Here is a 19,109-nt window from a genome sequence, read left to right on the forward strand (position 1 = left end):
ATGTTTCTAGTAACCTCATCCATTACCAAGGCAAAGAGATACGGGTTTAAAGCTGACCCTTGATGAAGACCAATTTTAATCAGGAAGTAATTTGTGTTACCATCGTTTGTTCGAACATTGGTCACAACATTGTTGTACATGTCCTTAATGAGGGTCATGTACTTTGATGGGACTTTATGGTTGTCCAAAGACCACCACATAATATTTCTTGGTATCTTGTCATAAGCCTTCTCCAAGTCAATGAAAACCAAGTGGAGGTCCTTCTTCTGCTCTCTAAACCGCTCCATAACCTGTCTTATTAAGAAGATTACTTCTGTGGTTAACCTTCCGGGCATGAATGTGATCCTATGGAAATTTGGTAACAAAAGTTCTTTCACTGTTAAGTCTGTGTACAATGCTCTCTCTACAAATGATGTTGGTCCTTATCATAAGAAAATCTGGAAGGGGAAAATCCCAGCAAAGATTAAAATCTTTCTCTGGTTAGTTATGAATAATGCTATTTTAACTAAGGACAACTTGATTAGAAGGAAATGGGCTGGTAACCCAACTTGTCGTTTCTGTGATAAAGAGGAAAGCATTTCTCACTTGCTATTTCAATGTAGTACTGCCAAAGTGGTGTGGGCAGTGGTAGCTTATGCCCTTGGGCCTTGGTGCTGATAATGTTCCCAGAAATATTCAGCAATGCTGGCAGTGGTGTGAAAAATGGTTACCCAATGGACAGAAGTTTCATACTTTGGGCATTGCAGCTATATGCCTGGGCTATCTGGAGAACTAGGAATGATATCTGCTTTGAAGGCAAAAAAAAAAAAAAAAAAAAAAAAAACCAATCACTATTGTATGTTTTGCATGTGCGCTCATGTGTTACTGGGCAGGGCTGTTTCTGGAAACTGACAAAGAAGCTCTGGTGCGTGGCGTCAATCTGATGATGGAGATCGCGTTGAAGCTGTTAAACAAGAAGTCGGCAAAGAGGAAGCAACAACTTCTGGAGGATGATCAGGAAGAGCAGGCTGAATGACTACTGAAGCAATCAAGATGTTGGGATGGCACTGCGCACTTGTTATCTTGTTTTGTGGCATAAATCTTTGCTGGTTTCCTTAAGGATTCTCGTAGTTGGTCTTAGCTGATACTCGCTTCTAGCTTTATTCTGGTACTGTCGTTATTTTGCTGCTAGTATCAGGTGTGTTGTTAGCTCTTGTAATAGCTATCAACCTTCGCGGTCACGTCTGCTTTCTAATCTGCGTCTGTATGTCTCTACAAACTTTGTATTTCCGTTGTCATCAATGGAAATGGGGTACGACCTCGCTTCGAAAAAAAGGTAAAGTTCAAAAGACCAACGGCCGTATGGTTGAATGCTCGTTTCTTATGGAATCCTACACTAAATCAATTCCTAGACTTGTTTTAAATTAAAAAATTTATATTTAATTAAATTTAAGAACAAAGTACAGTTATTCATGACAACAAATGAGTATATGATAAAAATTTTATCTTACGATGCATCTAATGATACTAATTTGTTTCATAAATCTTGATGCTCAGTCAAACTTAGAAAAATTTACTTAAAACAACTATAAAAATTATTCATTTAGAGATAGAGAGAGTATATTTTTTTAAAAAGAAGAGAGGAACGTATACTATAATTATGAGCAATAATAATTTCTTATTATATATTATTTGCATGAGCGAAGCATCTGAAAATCATTAGAGCCCAAGTCTGCAACAGAAAAAATATCATCATTAGAAACGAAAAGACTGGTTTTTTATGAAGACGAAAAGGAAGTGAAACGGGGTGCCATCTCCACCGGCTGATTCCTGCGTCTGTGCCGCGAATCGTGTCGCGGTGCAAGCAGCCTTTGCGCTTCCGCCGGGAAAGCAATCGCTCTCTCGTTAGGCCCGGCAGTTCAGGGCGCCGCTCGTGCAAGTGGCCGGGGCATCCGCCTCAAGTCGCAAAGCCTACGTGATTAACCAGATGGGGTGCTTTGCTTAACTCGTTTTTGGTGATGGCATGTGCTTAGCTTGCTAATTCGCCCGTGCGGCGGTCGACGCGGCACATGTGGTGGCACCTGGCTTTCGGCGCAGCGCTACTCCGCAAATCGCGGTTTCATCATTAGGAAGTAACCTATTACGACCCTGTTGTTTATGACCTGTTTGATTGGATATCTAGATTCGTACTCCGACGATCATATAGGTGAGTACAGTTTGTTCCGTTCCACCGCGAATTTGTTATGGAATGACGTGCCGCTGGGTTAATCATGCGTTCCTTCCCAATCAAGACACCAGCAAACCGCCAAGATCATCACGGTGCTGAAGCGTGTTTTTCTCTCACAACAAATCAGCAAACAATACTTTTTAGCCTGGCTTTTCAGCGAAGCGAACAGGGCAGTGGGGACAAATTCTTACATCAGAATCAGAAAGTTTGTAACGCAATCTGCAATCACACGGCCATGATAAGGAATGAACGTTTCCAGCGGCGTGGGGGAAAAAACCCTCCGCTCTTGCAAACAGGCTCTGTGAAACGAAGGGCCATTCCACAGGAAAGTGAAACCAATACGGTCGAACACCCCATTTGTCACAACAAAAGTTCAATGCTTGCAGGCTTGCAGTTACAATGTCTTTTGGTACTCGTACGTTCTATATGCAGAGTCTGTCAGGAGAAATACTGTCAGATCGGAAAAATATTGTTAGACCTGGATCTCGTTTAGATTGCAAGTTTTTTCACTCTCTCTCCATCACATCAAATCTTTGGACACATGCATGAAGTATTAAATGTAGATAAAAAAATAACTAATTACACAGTTTGATTGTAAATTACGAGACAAATCTTTTGAGTCTAGTTAGGCCATGATTAGATAATAATTATCAAATATAAACGAAAGTGCTACAGTGTCAAATATTGATTCCTAATCTCAATCTGAGTGATACCAACAAACAAACAGAGGCCAGCAGACGTAGTTATGATCCGTCTGACGAAGCATTCAAGTTGCCACCGGCATCTCATTGACCGACAGACCATCACAGGTACACCGTACAGCAGCCGGGTCTTCATAAGTGACATCAAACAGAAACTCCCCCATCTTTTCTGTTCTGTAGCGAACACAAACCACACATAAGTATTCCACAGCACCAGGCGAGGACGACCAACGGCAGCAGATAAGCAGCTAACTCATCTACATCACCACAACGGGAAAACTCAGAGGCCGACGAAACAGTGCGACCTCCGAACTACGATTCCTGCGCGTGCGGGCGCAAATAGCCTCTGCAGAGCTCCTCGATACGACGAACGAGCTGTTGGGGCTGTTGCCACCACGTGGATTCGGAAGAAGTTGATCTTCCGTAGTAGTCTTCTTGTGCACTATCCTTCTTGGTGATGCTCTCGGAAAAATCGCGCCAGTTTAGCATTGCACGTTTCAGTCGAGCTGTTCTCTTCCCAGTAACCATATATCTGGTGTAGTCCCTAGCAAGGCGGTATAACTCCTCCCCTCTTATTATGTGGATATACTGCATAACAAAGGGCACAAAAAGAATGATTTAGAAAGCACAATAGTTTCCATGTACTGATGTTAATTTGTGAAATCCAGTTCTGCATCCCTGTTAAGGTACTGCCGAAGTGCGTTCCCTATAAGTCTGCTCACATTGATCAATCCAGATATACATGATATGTGTGTTTCTTTGACAAAATTAAAACCATATGGATAGTTGCAAAAGATTAAAGTATACTGTTTATGCGTATATCATAAGCTCATCAAGGTTTCAATTTGAAAATTCTCTGCTCCAGCAATCCTTATTATTCTTCCTTATTTAACTAATAGTGTGGGTAGAAAAATGTTATTTTAAGATAATGAAAATACAATATTATGATGAAATTGTACCATCCCCATGAGTAAAAACTAATGATGGTTTGATATAGGCGGGCTATATCGTCTAATAAAACTTGAGGCAAAGCTTTTGCTGTCCTTTCTAAAAAAAAAAAGACGGGCTAACACAACTTCATCTAAAAATATAGCATAATGCTACAAACTGGTAAAACATGAAGTGATGACCTTACCACAAGTATGAATGCAACAGTTGCTATAAAAATCTGGAGCATCTCATATAATGATTGCTTAAAAGACTCGTCCTCTGGGCCATCAGAACGACCACCACCACGTCCATAACGGTTTTTGTTTCCTCCATTTCCACCAGATCCTAGTCCTCGAATCTTAGCCATTTGATCCATCAGCACGTCTTGAATTGACCTTGGCCTTTTTGCTTCTGCCATAGCTTTGTTCAAAGATTCCATTGAAAAGGGCTGGGGAAAAGGCAATAAAAAAGGGTTAATTGGATCTGTGCCATTATAACTTTGTCGTTTCTGAAGAACGTCATTACTATTCGTCTATTTTGAAGCATGCCATTACAATTCTTCGTTTCCCACAAATATGCCACTGAATACGTATGGACACAACCTGGGCCTAGCTGCAGGCGTATACGAAGACGTATACTTCATCTCCCCTGTCACTGACACGCGGGCCCCATCATCTTCCTCCTCCTCTTCTCCGAATCTCTCTCTCCGGTTCTCTCTCTCTCCATCCCGAGCGCCAGGCCGCCGCGGGTCGCTGCCTCCGCGGGTCGCCCATGGCGATGGCCACCGCCGCCGCCGCGGGTCGCTGCCTCCTCCTCTCCCGCCCGTTCCCTTTCTGGCTCCGCCTCCTCCGCGCCGCCCTCTCCACCGCCGCCCCCACCCTCAGCCCCACCTCCACTCCCGCTCCCCCTCCGCGGCACGAGCTCCTCCTCGAGCGCCTCCGCCACCTCAAGGACGCCTCGTCCCCTGGCGTCCCGAGGCCCGCCTCGAGGGCCGCGGAGCGAAGTTCGCAGCAGGGGAAGGGGAAGAGGGTCGAGGCCGCCGAGAGCTTCGAGGAGCTCGGCCTCGGGGAGGAGGTGATGGCCGCGCTCGGGGAGATGGGCATCTCCAAGCCGCGAGCAGCAGCAGCAGCAGCACAAGCCCTCCTTGCTCCAGCGCCTCCACCAAGCACCGCCGCTGCCATTGCCGGGGTCGACCCGAGCTCGTCGATCTCCTCGCACAAGCCATCTTGCGCCCTTCCGCTGCTTCCATCGGCTTCGCAAGCGCATGAGGAGGCCATCTCGCTACATCTCGTGGCTAACCTGAGCTGGAAACCTCATCTCCCACGGACGCCGGCGGACCTTGGGCCATCCTCACCGACGCCGGCCTCACCTGATCCGCTCTCACCGGCGAGGGCACCCTCGGTGTGTTTGCAGGGCCACCCTCGACCTCCTCCGTTGTCCGCTAGCCCTCCACGGTCGCTGAAGTGCCATGCCAGCATCTCACGACAGCCATGGACGAAAGGTGGGAGCAGGAGGAAGGTGATGAGGAGAGGGGGAAGAAGAAGATGACATGTGGGGCCCGCGTGTCAGTGACAGGAGAGATGAAGTATACGTCTTCGTATACGCCTACAGCTGGGCCCAGACTGTGTCCATACGTATTCGGTGGCATATTTGTGGGAAACGAAGAATTATAATGACATGCTTCAAAATAGGCGAATAGTAATGGTGTTCTTCAGAAACGACAAAGTTATAATGGCACAAATCCAATTAACCCATAAAAAAATTAGCACATTATTATAGAAAAAGCATTTGGACATGCTACTATGCTTGAATTATATCACAAAATTGTCATGCGCATGAAATCCAACCAAATAGAGTTATATCGCTCTAGATATTCTAAATTTAGTATAACATAGAGTACCAAAATACTTCAACAGAGTACCCTAGTTCAACATCTACCAAAATACTCAAATAGAATACCAGATCAGATCAAACTTGTTTAATTGCTAAGCATTACAGAATTAAACAAGTTCCTGATACAATGCTCTCCAAGAATTTGGATCCTACAGCAAGAAGATAAAAAAGGTGATAAGCAAGTCCCTTTTGTCAATACCAACAAGCATTACAAGTTTTACAACACCGTTCTTATGATAACATAACAAGTGTGAAGTATGCTTCGCACTGGGTAAAAGAAATAGTTACTGCATGAATAGCTTAAAATGGGAGAAGGAAAGAAATAATCCAGGGGAAAGCAACAACACTGCTTACATCATTGATAATCTTAGGGTTCTCTTTCCCACTCGAAGCATACACAGGACCAAGTCTTTTATGGCAAGCGGAAACAAGAACAAGCCTTGGATACACTTGCTCCTGCAGCTTGAAGGATCTGGTTGAATGTGGGCATAGAGAATGTTGATGAAGTAGCTCACGGGTCCTTCCAGGACCAGCTACTGGCTTGTACGCAGTGAGCATACTATGAGGCTTGTGTATTGTAGCTTGGAAGTAGCTCATGTTTTCATACTTCTTGAATCCCAGAATAGCTTAGAGCCAAAGGCCTAACACTGTACAACTAAAACAGAGATGTAAGTACCAAGCACACAGAAATCTGAGATAAGAGTGTAGCTTATCTGAAAGTAAAATCGGTATCAACTCAAACGATATAAAGCAAATAGACATAGCTTCCATTTTATGGCATAGCAGTTTTTAGTCACCTGTAGTAGTCAGTAGTCACAGATCAAAATTATTCACCAGAACTCCAGAAGTCACAAAATTTCCTTAAGAAAGCAAGACAACCTGATTTTGTTCATATGTTTCCATTTCAGAACTTGAGTTCTGCATAGATGTTGTGAAAGGCTGAAAGAACGTCTGGAGAATGTTGTAAACTTGTAATAATACTTTTTTTTCCCTATTAATGATTCAGATAGCAAGTGTAATGAGGACTAAATGGTGGAGGCCATGTTTAATCTGGTAACACCAACAAAGTGAAACTTTAGCAGATCCTAACCAGTTAAGTTGATACTTATCTTGAAAGCTGAGTAAACGCAGTACATCAACTAGTGAGTAGTCCTAACTCCTAACTCCTAACATTAAATTCCATTACACGTTCTCCAAATTGTGCCATGGATTTGGGACATTTCGCAGCCCCTGTTTCTCAATTTCAGCATGCAAACCTGAATCAGAGAACAGCAGTACAGTACCATCCAAGTATCCAACGAATGAACGGATAGCTATTTGCTGACATGCCGAGTGAAGTTCATACGAAAGGCCTGCTGCCCGTATCAACCCTTTCAACGCCCGAGCAATCCAAACTGATGAAAAATGAAAATGCTCCACTCACCCATCCTAATCCCGCACCTAATAGGGACACTAAAACTATACCAAACAAAGCAGGGAGGCGCCTAGAGCCAGGAAGCTATCCACACCAGACAGAGGCGTCAGCGTTGTGGTTACCTGCGTCGGCGGATTGGGGAAGCGGAGACGGAGGCGGAGGGCGGACGGGGAGGCCAGGGACCGAGGCACCGAGCGAGGAGGCGAAGGATTGCTAGATTGGGTTCCGCTGGAGGCTTGGGTCCGTCCGCAACCTCCGGCGTACGCCGCCTCCCCAAGGCCCAAAAACGTCGGCCACGTGGCTGCCGTCCCAGGAACCAAACGGTCTGATTTTTGGTTTGTATCTCCGCCTGATCGACGTCTGTGCTTCTTACAAAGAATAATAAAGGTCTACTATTATGCTAAAAAAATTAACCTACAATCTATTCGAAAGGAAAATCGTACTTTTTGCTAAAAAAAAGAAAATCGGGGTGGCTAGCGCCTGATGACCGAACGCCCGTGCAGCTCGCCCCAGTCCGCCATCGCCTCACCTTCCTCCGGATTCGCCCCGCCCTACGCGCGCACTCCACTCCCGTATCTACGCACGCCGGTCATTCCTCAGACCCACTCCTCGCTCTCCGCGCGGGCGGCACTCAAGAGCCGGGAATCGGCGTGCCCTCGACTGGAGCAGCACTCGTCAGCCCGCCCCCAGCACCCTGTCTGCTGCCCCCCAGCGCGCCGCGCACCAACCTCCTGCCCCGCGGCTCGCCCCCGGCCGAACAACATAAAACACTTGCAACATGAAAAAAATGAATGCGACATACGTTTAAAAAATAGATGAAACACTTGGAACATGCACTTGCAACCATATGTGTAGAACACATGAAACATCCAAAAAATAGCACTTGCAACTTGCAATATGAACCCCACTTGCTGCAACATAAGACTACAGCTGAAACATTTTGGAACATATTGTTGCAACATATGTGTGAAACATATGCAACATCCAGATAAAAAACGATTGCAACATACGTCTAGAAACAGATGAAACATGTTGAAGAAACGCTTGCAACATGCTTTTGAAACACTTACAACATATGTAACACCCCGATCTACTTTTGCAACATCAAAATAGAACAATTGCAACATACATCTGAAATGTCTGAAACAATTGAATCATACATATGCAATATAGCGGAGGAGAAGGCCGGAGCCGGTCGATTTTGCCCGGGTCGAAGTTAACAGCGAGCGGCGGCGTGCGAGCACTGTAACACCTCAGGTGTTTGCCACCAGTTAAGCAATGGGTTTGAGCTAAAACATGGTATATTAAGTGATGATGAAGATGTCAAGGTCAAACCTATAGAAACGAGCCCCAACCTAAACTTGGATATTGCACCTTTTGCTCGCCTATAGACCCCTTTTCAAGATATATGCTTGGGTGGTGTGATTGGGATATCTTCATGTGTCTCACATCAATACCCATCTATATTAGACACTCAAAAAGTTTCATGAAGTTTGGAATAAAAAAGTCACATGAAATGATAAGTTATATCCTTATTGGAATGACTTTGCGAAGTGCTTGAATTGCACTATTAAGTGAATGAGAACATGAGATGTCAACCAAACCTTGCAACCTTGCCAAAATGACTCTAGATGAACTCTACAACAAAAGTCATGAAAGGTTCATGTTGGGCAAATGCCAAGAAAACGCTCCAATGGAGCAAAAAGGATAATTTAAGCTTCATAGTGATCCTACTTTGGTCAAACTAGAACAGTAGGTTCTATACCAGTTTTGAGGTTGGACCTTAAATGAAAGTTGTAGTCCATATCATGTAGAACAAACTTTGTTTTTGGACCAAGAACTAGATCAACTTGGAAATAAGTCAAACAGAGGCTCGAAGTTGGAACCTGCTGCTGATTTCAACACTTAGAAATATTCTAAGTCTGGAATTTTGCTAAGCAACGACGTTGGCATTCCGCGTTCTCCAAATTTTGCTAAGCAACTTCAGTTGATCCAAATGTAAAAGTTGGAGCTTACATGATGGGGAAGAACATACAAGAAGATGGCACCAGTTGCATTTCATTTCGACCATCAATTTTGGATGTTTGCTTGTCGCTGTCAAATCACTGACACTATCAAGTTTAGTACTAATTATCTGCTAATCCAACAGCCTAATGGCCGAGCACCCTGAATCAAGTTTGTAGAGCATCAGAAGGAGAACAATTTTGCTTCAAGGCCCATAGCCCAATTCGGAGCAGAGATGGCCCAAAAACGGACCCCAAGTCGGGCACAGAGACGCACGCCACGTGTTCGTTGTTTTGTCTCCGTGGCAGCCATGCAGCAGTGCGCGCACTCCATTGCCGCCGCGCGTCCCGCCTCCGCGCCACGCGCTGCCCTGCCCCTGCGCCTCCAAATGCGAACGCCAGAAGCTGCCCTCGCCTCCCTCACTCGCCTCTCCCACTCACTGTCCTCCACTCGCTCTCCCTCACGCGAACGCCGAGAACGGCCATGGCCGCCGCGAGCTCGAGTTTGGCCGCCGCCGTTCTCCCACCTCCGAGCGCTTCGCAGCCCAACAGCCACCGCCACTACCTTCTCCTTGCCTTGCTCCATCTCGCGCGCATGCTCGCCCAAGCTATTGGCCTCCGGAACAACGCCGCCGCCTTGCCGCACGGCTGCATGCCACCGGCGTGTGTGGCCAAGGCGCCACGGCCCACCTCTGGCCAAGCCACGGACACACACGGGTGCGCACGACTCCCCTGGTGCTCCCCCGCCCCTCAGCCGCCGACGGCATGGCCTCCTACGGCCGGAGCAGCGAGCTCCGACGGCCTCCCCTGCTCAAAATCCCGTCAGGGACCTCCTACTAGAATTCGACGAAGTTCAGGGTCCTAACTGCGAAGTCAGTGACTCATGTGAATAGTACCGTAAGGACTGGTTTGTAATTATTTTGCAAGAACTTTGGAAATTCATAGTAAATCGTAGAAAATTCGTAAAATAGTAAATGAGGACTTTTTGGAATCCTTATGAAATTGTCTATGCATTGGATCTATAATATGGCATGTTTAGTTTAAATATTTTGCGGTAAAAATAGATTTGTGCAGTAAGGTTGTAATGCTAGTTGAATTTGTTATTTTTTATAACTGTAGATCTAGGGCTCCAAATGAAGTGAAATTTTTGTGGCATGCTACTCATGTGATAGTTGATGTGTGGTAAAAATTTCATGAGTATTGGATGAAGTATGAGTGAGTTATTGGTTTATCTTGCTCTCACATGAATTCTTGCTTTAGCAACTTGTCTTTTTCATAGAGCTTGCTATACATATCCAAATGGAGTGAAATTTGTACATTAGACTATTGAGAGGATATGTGAGCCACTGTAATTTTTGTAGAAGTTATTGTGCACTTTTGGTATATGTTCATTAAGTCACCTTATTATCTAAAATAAATTAAGAAATGCATTAAAAGAATTTATTTGGTCATGGACACTAGATTTTCTGGTGTTCTTTAGTCATGTGTGACATGTTGGTAAAGTTGGTTTTGCCTAATTATGTATTTGCAACATAAGTTAATAATTATTTTCTTGCCGATGTGGTTTATGGACAGATCTGGGAACTTAGCAAAGTTCTTCATGATAATGTGCTTTGTTGTGAAACTTGTTTATACAAAAGTTGTAGATAATTCATGTATCTAGCTTCTATTAAAATTTGGTGTCATTTGGCCAAGTAGTTTAAGAGTTATAGCTGTTTAAAGTTGGGTTTCAGAAATGGCTGCTTTCTGTCAATTGTAGACCAGTTTCTGTAAATGAATATATTTGGCTTAGTTAAGTTGAGAATCATGCTAAGATGATTAATGATGAATTGTAGAAAATTTCATAAGCTTTCCATAATGTCTTCTTGCAAGTCATTTGGATTTGTGTAACTCCAGTTATAGCTAAATCTTGTAGCTGCTGTTTGCATGTCCAGAAATTGGCAGATTCCAATTATAGTGTTTGCTTGTATATTGTTAAGTGTGACTTATGCCTTGAGTGATGACTGAGTTAGAGCACATGAGATCTTGGGAAACTTGTGTCATGCTTGGTGTTGTCGTCTTCTTTGCCATCTTAACATGATAGATTGTGTGATGGTTAAGTTAAGCATCGCAAAGTACTTAAGTGTGTAGTGTAAACTATGCTTGTCCTTGCTTGCTATTTTGTGATGCATCTCATGGTACTATTCTTCATATTCATACACTTGCATATTGCATCTCATCTAGGTACGCTAGATGAACCACGTGAAGAATATGGTGTTGGAGCCAAACCCGAAGACGGTGTATGGAGGATCTATCCCGAAGATGGAAGGACTAAGCAAGTGTTAGGACCTGTGATGTCACCAGGACGGTGCAAGCTAACTGAACTGACTTGTGGCGGATCCCAGGCAAGCCCCGGAGCATTATAAGTCTCCTAATTTATAAAAGCAATTCTTTCTATATATGAGTTATATATTGTTGCATTAAGTTGTAGGAGTTGATTGAAACCGTTGATGCATTTATTACTATCCTTGCCTACCTTATTACCTTTTTACCCTGTTAGGTCAGGATCGAATAACTGCTTAGCCTTGCTTAGACCGGTAGCGATCGGTGATATCCGGTCACCTACATTATAGGTGGTTACTGGAAGAATTTAGCTATGGAAAGAATGATATCCTGGAATTAACCATGTGTGATGGATAATTGGAGACCGGACGGAAAAAGTTGGAGGCAACCAGACAGGGTTCTGGGGTGCTGTTAGTTTCCGTCTGTGTCGATTAAGGACCGACCGTTGTTGGGCCTCGAGTCATGTTGAACGCATGCCTTACATTTAGCTGGCCGGATAAAGTACCTTCCGACCACGAAGCTGGGAGATTTTTCGGGCCGAGTAGATTGCCCGCAACGCACTGTGCCGGAGCAGGTGTGGTAGGACACGGGGGCGGGATGATAAGGCCAAAGTGCAGTCGGTCGGCCCCCGGGTACATGTGGTTCCTGGCAAACTCGAGATTCCTGGAAAGTTGACTCGGTGATCAATATCTCACTTTAGCGGGTGAGTGAGGTTTGTGTAAGGAATAAATCACCAGCTGGTTAGGAATCGATTCGAATCGCCATCGCTCCTGGATAGTGAGCACTTGACTCGAGTTACTTCATCGTAGTAATTATTATGGAACAATGATGGTTATCTGGATGGTACGGGATATGCTAAATCTAAATTGGTAACGGAATGTTATTGGTTAATCAAGTGATTGCTATAGTACAGGTGCTTACCTAGATGGATAGGTTATAATAAAGATGATGCAAAGTATTTACAAATGGTTTATTCATGATAACATATGCTTTTCGCAAATGAGTCAGCTAGCCCACTAAAGAAAGCCTTGCATGATCCTTGGTGTCACTTTATTTCTGGTTTACGACGGGTAAGTCTGGCTGAGTACATTCGAGTACTCAGGGTTTATCCCACCTTGTTGCAGGTGATGTTCTCGACCTGTTGATGATGGTGGCTAACCACCGGTGGGCTCGGTGATTCTATACTTACTTCTCATCTATATGCTTTTGTCGGATGATGTCACTATGCTAGCAATATATTGGGAACTTATATTAATGTAATCATTTGAAAGCTATGTTGTTTTCACTAAGCGGTTTTGAAACCCAAACTTGTACTATTATTTGTTAACCCCTTTGTAATATTATTTCCGCTGCAACTCGATGTATGTGATGTGTATTTGCTTAATCACGCGATCTTGGTTGTGATGTTGATTTACCGAGGTCTTTCGGGACACTCGGCGGACTACCGGGTTTATATGAGTGAAAGTATGGGTGTGTCAACGTGTTAGCGGGGACAACCGTACTTGATCTTGTATAAACTGGGCGGTTCTGTCACAGCTGGTATCAGAGCGAGATTAAGCATAATACTGTCAGGTACATAGTTTTAAAAGCCAAGTTTTGGTTTTAAAAAGTCTATTTTAACTAAAACTTCAGCTACAAGCAAATTTGTCAAAACTTATTCGTAAAACTATGCTAGCGACATCTTCCTTTATGCCCAGTTAAGGACTATTAGGTGGCTATCTAAGTACTAACTTTGGGGGATGTACTTTATTGAAAATTTTACTTTCGTCGTCCATACGGCGTGCTATTGTATGGATGCCATTCGCTTTGAATGGTAATGTATGGATCAATTGCCTCTACGCCCAGGTAAGTGTGAGTTGTGAGAGTATGATCGTCCAACTGTCGGTCTAGGGGAGAGTTAGCTGTGGTTACTGGAATATTTACATGTTACACACATGTATATATGAAGGTACTTAATTGTGGGTATATCTACCGGGTAGCTATGGATACCGAAGTATATATATCTGGGGATGTATATATGGAAAGTATCTTAGTTTACTGCTTTCATTATGTGCTTATTTATCTCTTATGGGAATGGGCTGCCATGAATTTGCCTGCAGGTACGCTAATCACGAATGCGTAGATTGAATGTAGCTGACGACTAGCTATATATCGAGAGAGTACGTGTTATGCCACCGACATAGAACGTGATTGCCACCTTAGGCTGGCAATTTCATGAGGACGAATAGGACGAGCATGCATCATGATTGCGCTTGTGCATCAATATGCTTCCCTTCCTTTGTTCTAAGTACTAAGTAACTTGTGATCGATGTATTGCACTATCTTCCTTGTGTGGAGTTAAACAAGAATGCCTTGTTCCATGTTGCTTGAATAGGAAGTGCTTGAGAAAAGTGTGTGCTTAGTCTTGCTAGAAATAATTGTGGTTACATGCTTAACCTCTAATGTCCTCTAGTTTAGCCAAGTGGTGGGTATGTATGCTTGTTATCTAATTAGTGCCATAGTTATCACCCCTTTTGTCCTCGGTAAGCATACGAGTGTTGAAGAGCGCTATCCTAGAACCACGTCCAAGTTTTGGTAATCACTTGGTGGACACAAGACGTATATGGAAATTTGGCAAGAAGTCCCCTGCTCAGTTGTCTTCGGCAAGTAGGCTATGTTCTCTTGCGCTGTGTTTTGATCTTCAGATCACCTCCTTGTTGACTCCTAACCTTGTGACTACCTTTGTTTGCTGTCCCTCCTTCGCATAGTGCTTGCTCCTATGCAACCCAATTTATGCCATGTGAGATTTCTTGCAGGCTGTATGTTCAGTAATGGTGCCACGATTAGCAATCTACGGTGCCGTGACGAAACCGAGAGCCTCCTGTGGGCGCGCACGCAAGGTTGTGCTACTCGGCACGCGCTGGTATCGAGGTTTCTAGTCATGAACCATTGCCGAACTACACCGATATGTTATTCTCACTTGAGCTCTTCCTTGGTTATCTCTCCTTATCATGTCAAGAGATATATATGTCGAACTAGATGCAATAGGACTCCCTTGTGAAGTCGTCCAATGGTTAACCTTTGAAGAACAGGTCACTAACAGGAACATAATCAGACTGCAAGAGGTGGTAGACAAGTGACTCTACTTGACGATCCCTATAATGACGTCGATCATCTAGTGAGCAACTTATGTCATTTTCATTGGATCAGAAAGGTGCACCACACTTAAGGTTGAACAAGTTATCAGTCGGATGATAAATGGACCAGGAGATTATGTGTTGTAATAGGTCACCTGATATATATGAGTTCCTGTCCAAGTTCTCAATCTTTAGGTGCATAAGGATCACGTAGACGAACCGACCTCCTTTGGTGTGACCCCTTTCTGCCGACTTCGATGGCGACCATCAGTTATGCGTCAAACACAACTATTGTTGGCAAGAGTGCAGATTTAGAACTTTTAGTGTTGAGAAACAACTGATTTGTTACCAGTAGGAAAGTTAGTCTTCAGATAGGTAACAACTATTTGGTAACTATGAAGGCCAGATCTCACAGGACAATGTTGATCAAGGAAACAGCAAACCTGGCCCCACGATGCAAGTGCTACTTCTTCTCCAAATGTGCTATCAAGTCAATTCCATCTTTGACAATCACGTATATAGTACAAGACGTTGTATCGGCTAGGTAGGAGCTAGCGAAAGCACGTCCCTAGTTTTTAGTCAGCATCTTTGTGCCCCAAGGTGCCACTAACACATGTGTCCGGACTCTATTGGATGAAGTGCCGAAGGATATATAGGAATGGTTCCTTGTCAATGTAGAAATGCCCTACATGTGGAATAATGTTTTGTGCCCTGTAAAAACAGCCCACAAGTCCAATGCTTGTGCATAGTCAAGTTGGTATCTAGATCAACGGCGGAAAATTGTTACCTAAGAAGCATGTGAGGAAAACCCTAGCCTCCATCCTCAGCGAGAAAGCTACCGCGGTTATAAAGGAAGAACGAGAAATCTGTCTACATTTTAAGGTACAGAACCGAACATCTTCAAGCCAACAATTAGTGACTCAAACGAAGTTGGATTGACCCCAAACTTGGTGATCTCATTCCTTGCTTAGGGCCCTTCAATGTCTTAAGTTGGTTTGAGTATTGGTTGAGTAAAACGCCGGATTTGAGAGATATCTTGTCAGGCTCGGTTTGCTGCCATTTCAGAACAGAGCAGTTTTGGTAGATGAAATTGTTTGGATGGTCAACGGTGTTCGGTTGAGTTGATTTTTGGTGAGTAGTTAGAAGACCCATGGATCTACCCGCCCACCAAATTTTGTGCATATTGGAGTAGTAGTTTGTGAGATATGAATAGAAAACAAAAGGGTATAGAATCTGCAATTTCGCGGTGACTGCGATCATCATTTGCATTAGACGGTGGTGTTTGTAATTCATGCCAAGGAATTACAACTTGTAGGTGTATTGCTGATTAGACAACCCTCCATACCCTTGAGAAGACTAATTGCACCCCTATGTGCCTTGCTTTTGCCCTCTTAGATCAGCAATGCGTAAGCAGTCAAAGTGTTCTAGAAGTCAAAATTGTGCCCTTGCAATTCGAAAGCAATTGGAAAGGTGTCAGATCGCAGATTTTTGGATTATGGTTTTTGAGATATTGATTGGCCTTAGAATGGAAGCCTCGACTACAAATGTAGTATGAAAGCTAGTTCTGCTACGAGGCAAGTCAACCCAACTTGCTGTGCAACTGCACCACGAAGGCAAATTGTACTCAACCTGCTTGGTAGTGAACTAGTCCCTAGTTTTGTGATTACTTGCAACTTGTGTTGTCCTCCAAGCCTCGCTAACATCCTTCTACGTCAATGGTTCTCCAATGCTGACATGCCTTTGGTACCTTATATGTGTTTTTACCCAAGAGGTTGCATCAGATTCCACCCAGATCACTGTTGCAACTTGGATACGAAGGCTCCCTAAGGAATGATCATCGAGAACATTGAGCCGACAGTGTCAGCTACTATGTTTACCACTCACTCAGCAGACTTAAACCATACAATATTGTTATTAAAGAAAGAGCACTGCGCACATGGAACATTATGTAGCTTTCCATCAGTTGACATCTAAGTGATTGTACCGCTACAACCAGTTTGGATATTGGTTAACTAGCTTCTCATACCCTCAAAGGACGTTTACCCATTTATGATCACATCCTTTATGAGAAGTTGTGCTCAAGCCACTTTAGTAGAGAACTGCTTTTCAAACCTTGGGAACAAATATAGCACCGTTGCAAGGAATATCCGTCAACCGACTATGGTCTAGTGCAAAGTCCATATGGTCTGTGCTATATCCACTTGGGAAGTAGATGCTACAAGTATTTAGTCTACGTTTGTATCGCTCTTCGTACATCGAGGATGAAGTACGTAGGACATTGCTATCTTGGATTCCTCCCAAAGTAACAATACTTCATGAAGGCCAAAGAAGGAAATTCTTCAGACAACAGCTTACGACGAAGAGCAAGTATCAGAAAGTGTCATGACCCAATTAGCCTCTCTGATGCTCCGAAGTGAAGTATCCTAATGCTATCACTAATGTTGGAAACTGGTAGCCTGTCTCTCTTCCACAAAAGTCTTTCGTCCTGAATCTCGGGACGCGATTCTTTTAAGGAGGGAGGGCTGTAACACCCCAGGTGTTTGCCACCAGTTAAGCAATGGGTTTGAGCTAAAACATGGTATATTAAGTGATGATGAAGATGTCAAGGTCAAACCTATAGAAACGAGCCCCAACCTAAACTTGGATATTGCACCTTTTGCTCGCCTATAGACCCCTTTTCAAGATATATGCTTGGGTGGTGTGATTGGGATATCTTCATGTGTCTCACATCAATACCCATCTATATTAGACACTCGAAAAGTTTCATGAAGTTTGGAATAAAAAAGTCACATGAAATGATAAGTTATATCCTTATTGGAATGACTTTGCGAAGTGCTTGAATTGCACTATTAAGTGAATGAGAACATGAGATGTCAACCAAACCTTGCAACCTTGCCAAAATGACTCTAGATGAACTCTACAACAAAAGTCATGAAAGGTTCATGTTGGGCAAATGCCAAGAAAACGCTCCAATGGAGCAAAAAGGATAATTTAAGCTTCATAGTGATCCTACTTTGGTCAAACTAGAACAGTAGGTTCTATACCAGTTTTGAGGTTGGACCTTAAATGAAAGTTGTAGTCCATATCATGTAGAACAAACTTTGTTTTTGGACCAAGAACTAGATCAACTTGGAAATAAGTCAAACAGAGGCTCGAAGTTGGAACCTGCTGCTGATTTCAACACTTAGAAATATTCTAAGTCTGGAATTTTGCTAAGCAACGACGTTGGCATTCCGCGTTCTCCAAATTTTGCTAAGCAACTTCAGTTGATCCAAATGTAAAAGTTGGAGCTTACATGATGGGGAAGAACATATAAGAAGATGGCACCAGTTGCATTTCATTTCGACCATCAATTTTGGATGTTTGCTTGTCGCTGTCAAATCACTGACACTATCAAGTTTAGTACTAATTATCTGCTAATCCAACAGCCTAATGGCCGAGCACCCTGAATCAAGTTTGTAGAGCATCAGAAGGAGAACAATTTTGCTTCAAGGCCCATAGCCCAATTCGGAGCAGAGATGGCCCAAAAACGGACCCCAAGTCGGGCACAGAGACGCACGCCACGTGTTCGTTGTTTTGTCTCCGTGGCAGCCATGCAGCAGTGCGCGCACTCCATTGCCGCCGCGCGTCCCGCCTCCGCGCCACGCGCTGCCCTGCCCCTGCGCCTCCAAATGCGAACGCCAGAAGCTGCCCTCGCCTCCCTCACTCGCCTCTCCCACTCACTGTCCTCCACTCGCTCTCCCTCACGCGAACGCCGAGAACGGCCATGGCCGCCGCGAGCTCGAGTTTGGCCGCCGCCGTTCTCCCACCTCCGAGCGCTTCGCAGCCCAACAGCCACCGCCACTACCTTCTCCTTGCCTTGCTCCATCTCGCGCGCATGCTCGCCCAAGCTATTGGCCTCCGGAACAACGCCGCCGCCTTGCCGCACGGCTGCATGCCACCGGCGTGTGTGGCCAAGGCGCCACGGCCCACCTCTGGCCAAGCCACGGACACACACGGGTGCGCACGACTCCCCTGGTGCTCCCCCGCCCCTCAGCCGCCGACGGCATGGCCTCCTATGGCCGGAGCAGCGAGCTCCGACGGCCTCCCCTGCTCAAAATCCCGTCAGGGACCTCCTACTAGAATTCGACGAAGTTCAGGGTCCTAACTGCGAAGTCAGTGACTCATGTGAATAGTACCGTAAGGACTGGTTTGTAATTATTTTGCAAGAACTTTGGAAATTCATAGTAAATCGTAGAAAATTCGTAAAATAGTAAATGAGGACTTTTTGGAATCCTTATGAAATTGTCTATGCATTGGATCTATAATATGGCATGTTTAGTTTAAATATTTTGCGGTAAAAATAGATTTGTGCAGTAAGGTTGTAATGCTAGTTGAATTTGTTATTTTTCATAACTGTAGATCTAGGGCTCCAAATGAAGTGAAATTTTTGTGGCATGCTACTCATGTGATAGTTGATGTGTGGTAAAAATTTCATGAGTATTGGATGAAGTATGAGTGAGTTATTGGTTTATCTTGCTCTCA

General features: G+C 44.2%; 1 protein-coding gene across 4 annotated transcripts; it reads right to left on the reverse strand.

The window, feature by feature from the left end:
• Window positions 1–2,911: 2,911 nt before the first annotated feature.
• On the reverse strand, window positions 2,912–7,453 carry LOC136493187 (uncharacterized). 4 transcript variants are annotated; one of them, XM_066489240.1, is made up of 5 exons: window positions 7,267–7,453; window positions 6,528–6,648; window positions 6,085–6,377; window positions 4,043–4,285; window positions 2,912–3,495 (listed from the first exon to the last, which is right to left on the reverse strand). In XM_066489240.1, the coding sequence occupies exons 3-5, from the start codon at window positions 6,325–6,327 to the stop codon at window positions 3,220–3,222; spliced, it is 762 nt and encodes a 253-aa protein (XP_066345337.1). In that variant the 5' UTR covers window positions 6,328–6,377; window positions 6,528–6,648; window positions 7,267–7,453; the 3' UTR covers window positions 2,912–3,219. The 4 variants fall into 4 exon arrangements, with proteins under 4 accessions (XP_066345337.1, XP_066345336.1, XP_066345334.1 ...); XM_066489239.1 differs by having other exon boundaries at window positions 6,085–6,385; XM_066489237.1 differs by lacking the exon at window positions 6,528–6,648.
• Window positions 7,454–19,109: the final 11,656 nt, after the last annotated feature.

Source organism: Miscanthus floridulus, chromosome 11 (assembly GCF_019320115.1).
Source record: "Miscanthus floridulus cultivar M001 chromosome 11, ASM1932011v1, whole genome shotgun sequence".
Classification (NCBI taxonomy): Eukaryota; Viridiplantae; Streptophyta; class Magnoliopsida; order Poales; family Poaceae; genus Miscanthus; species Miscanthus floridulus.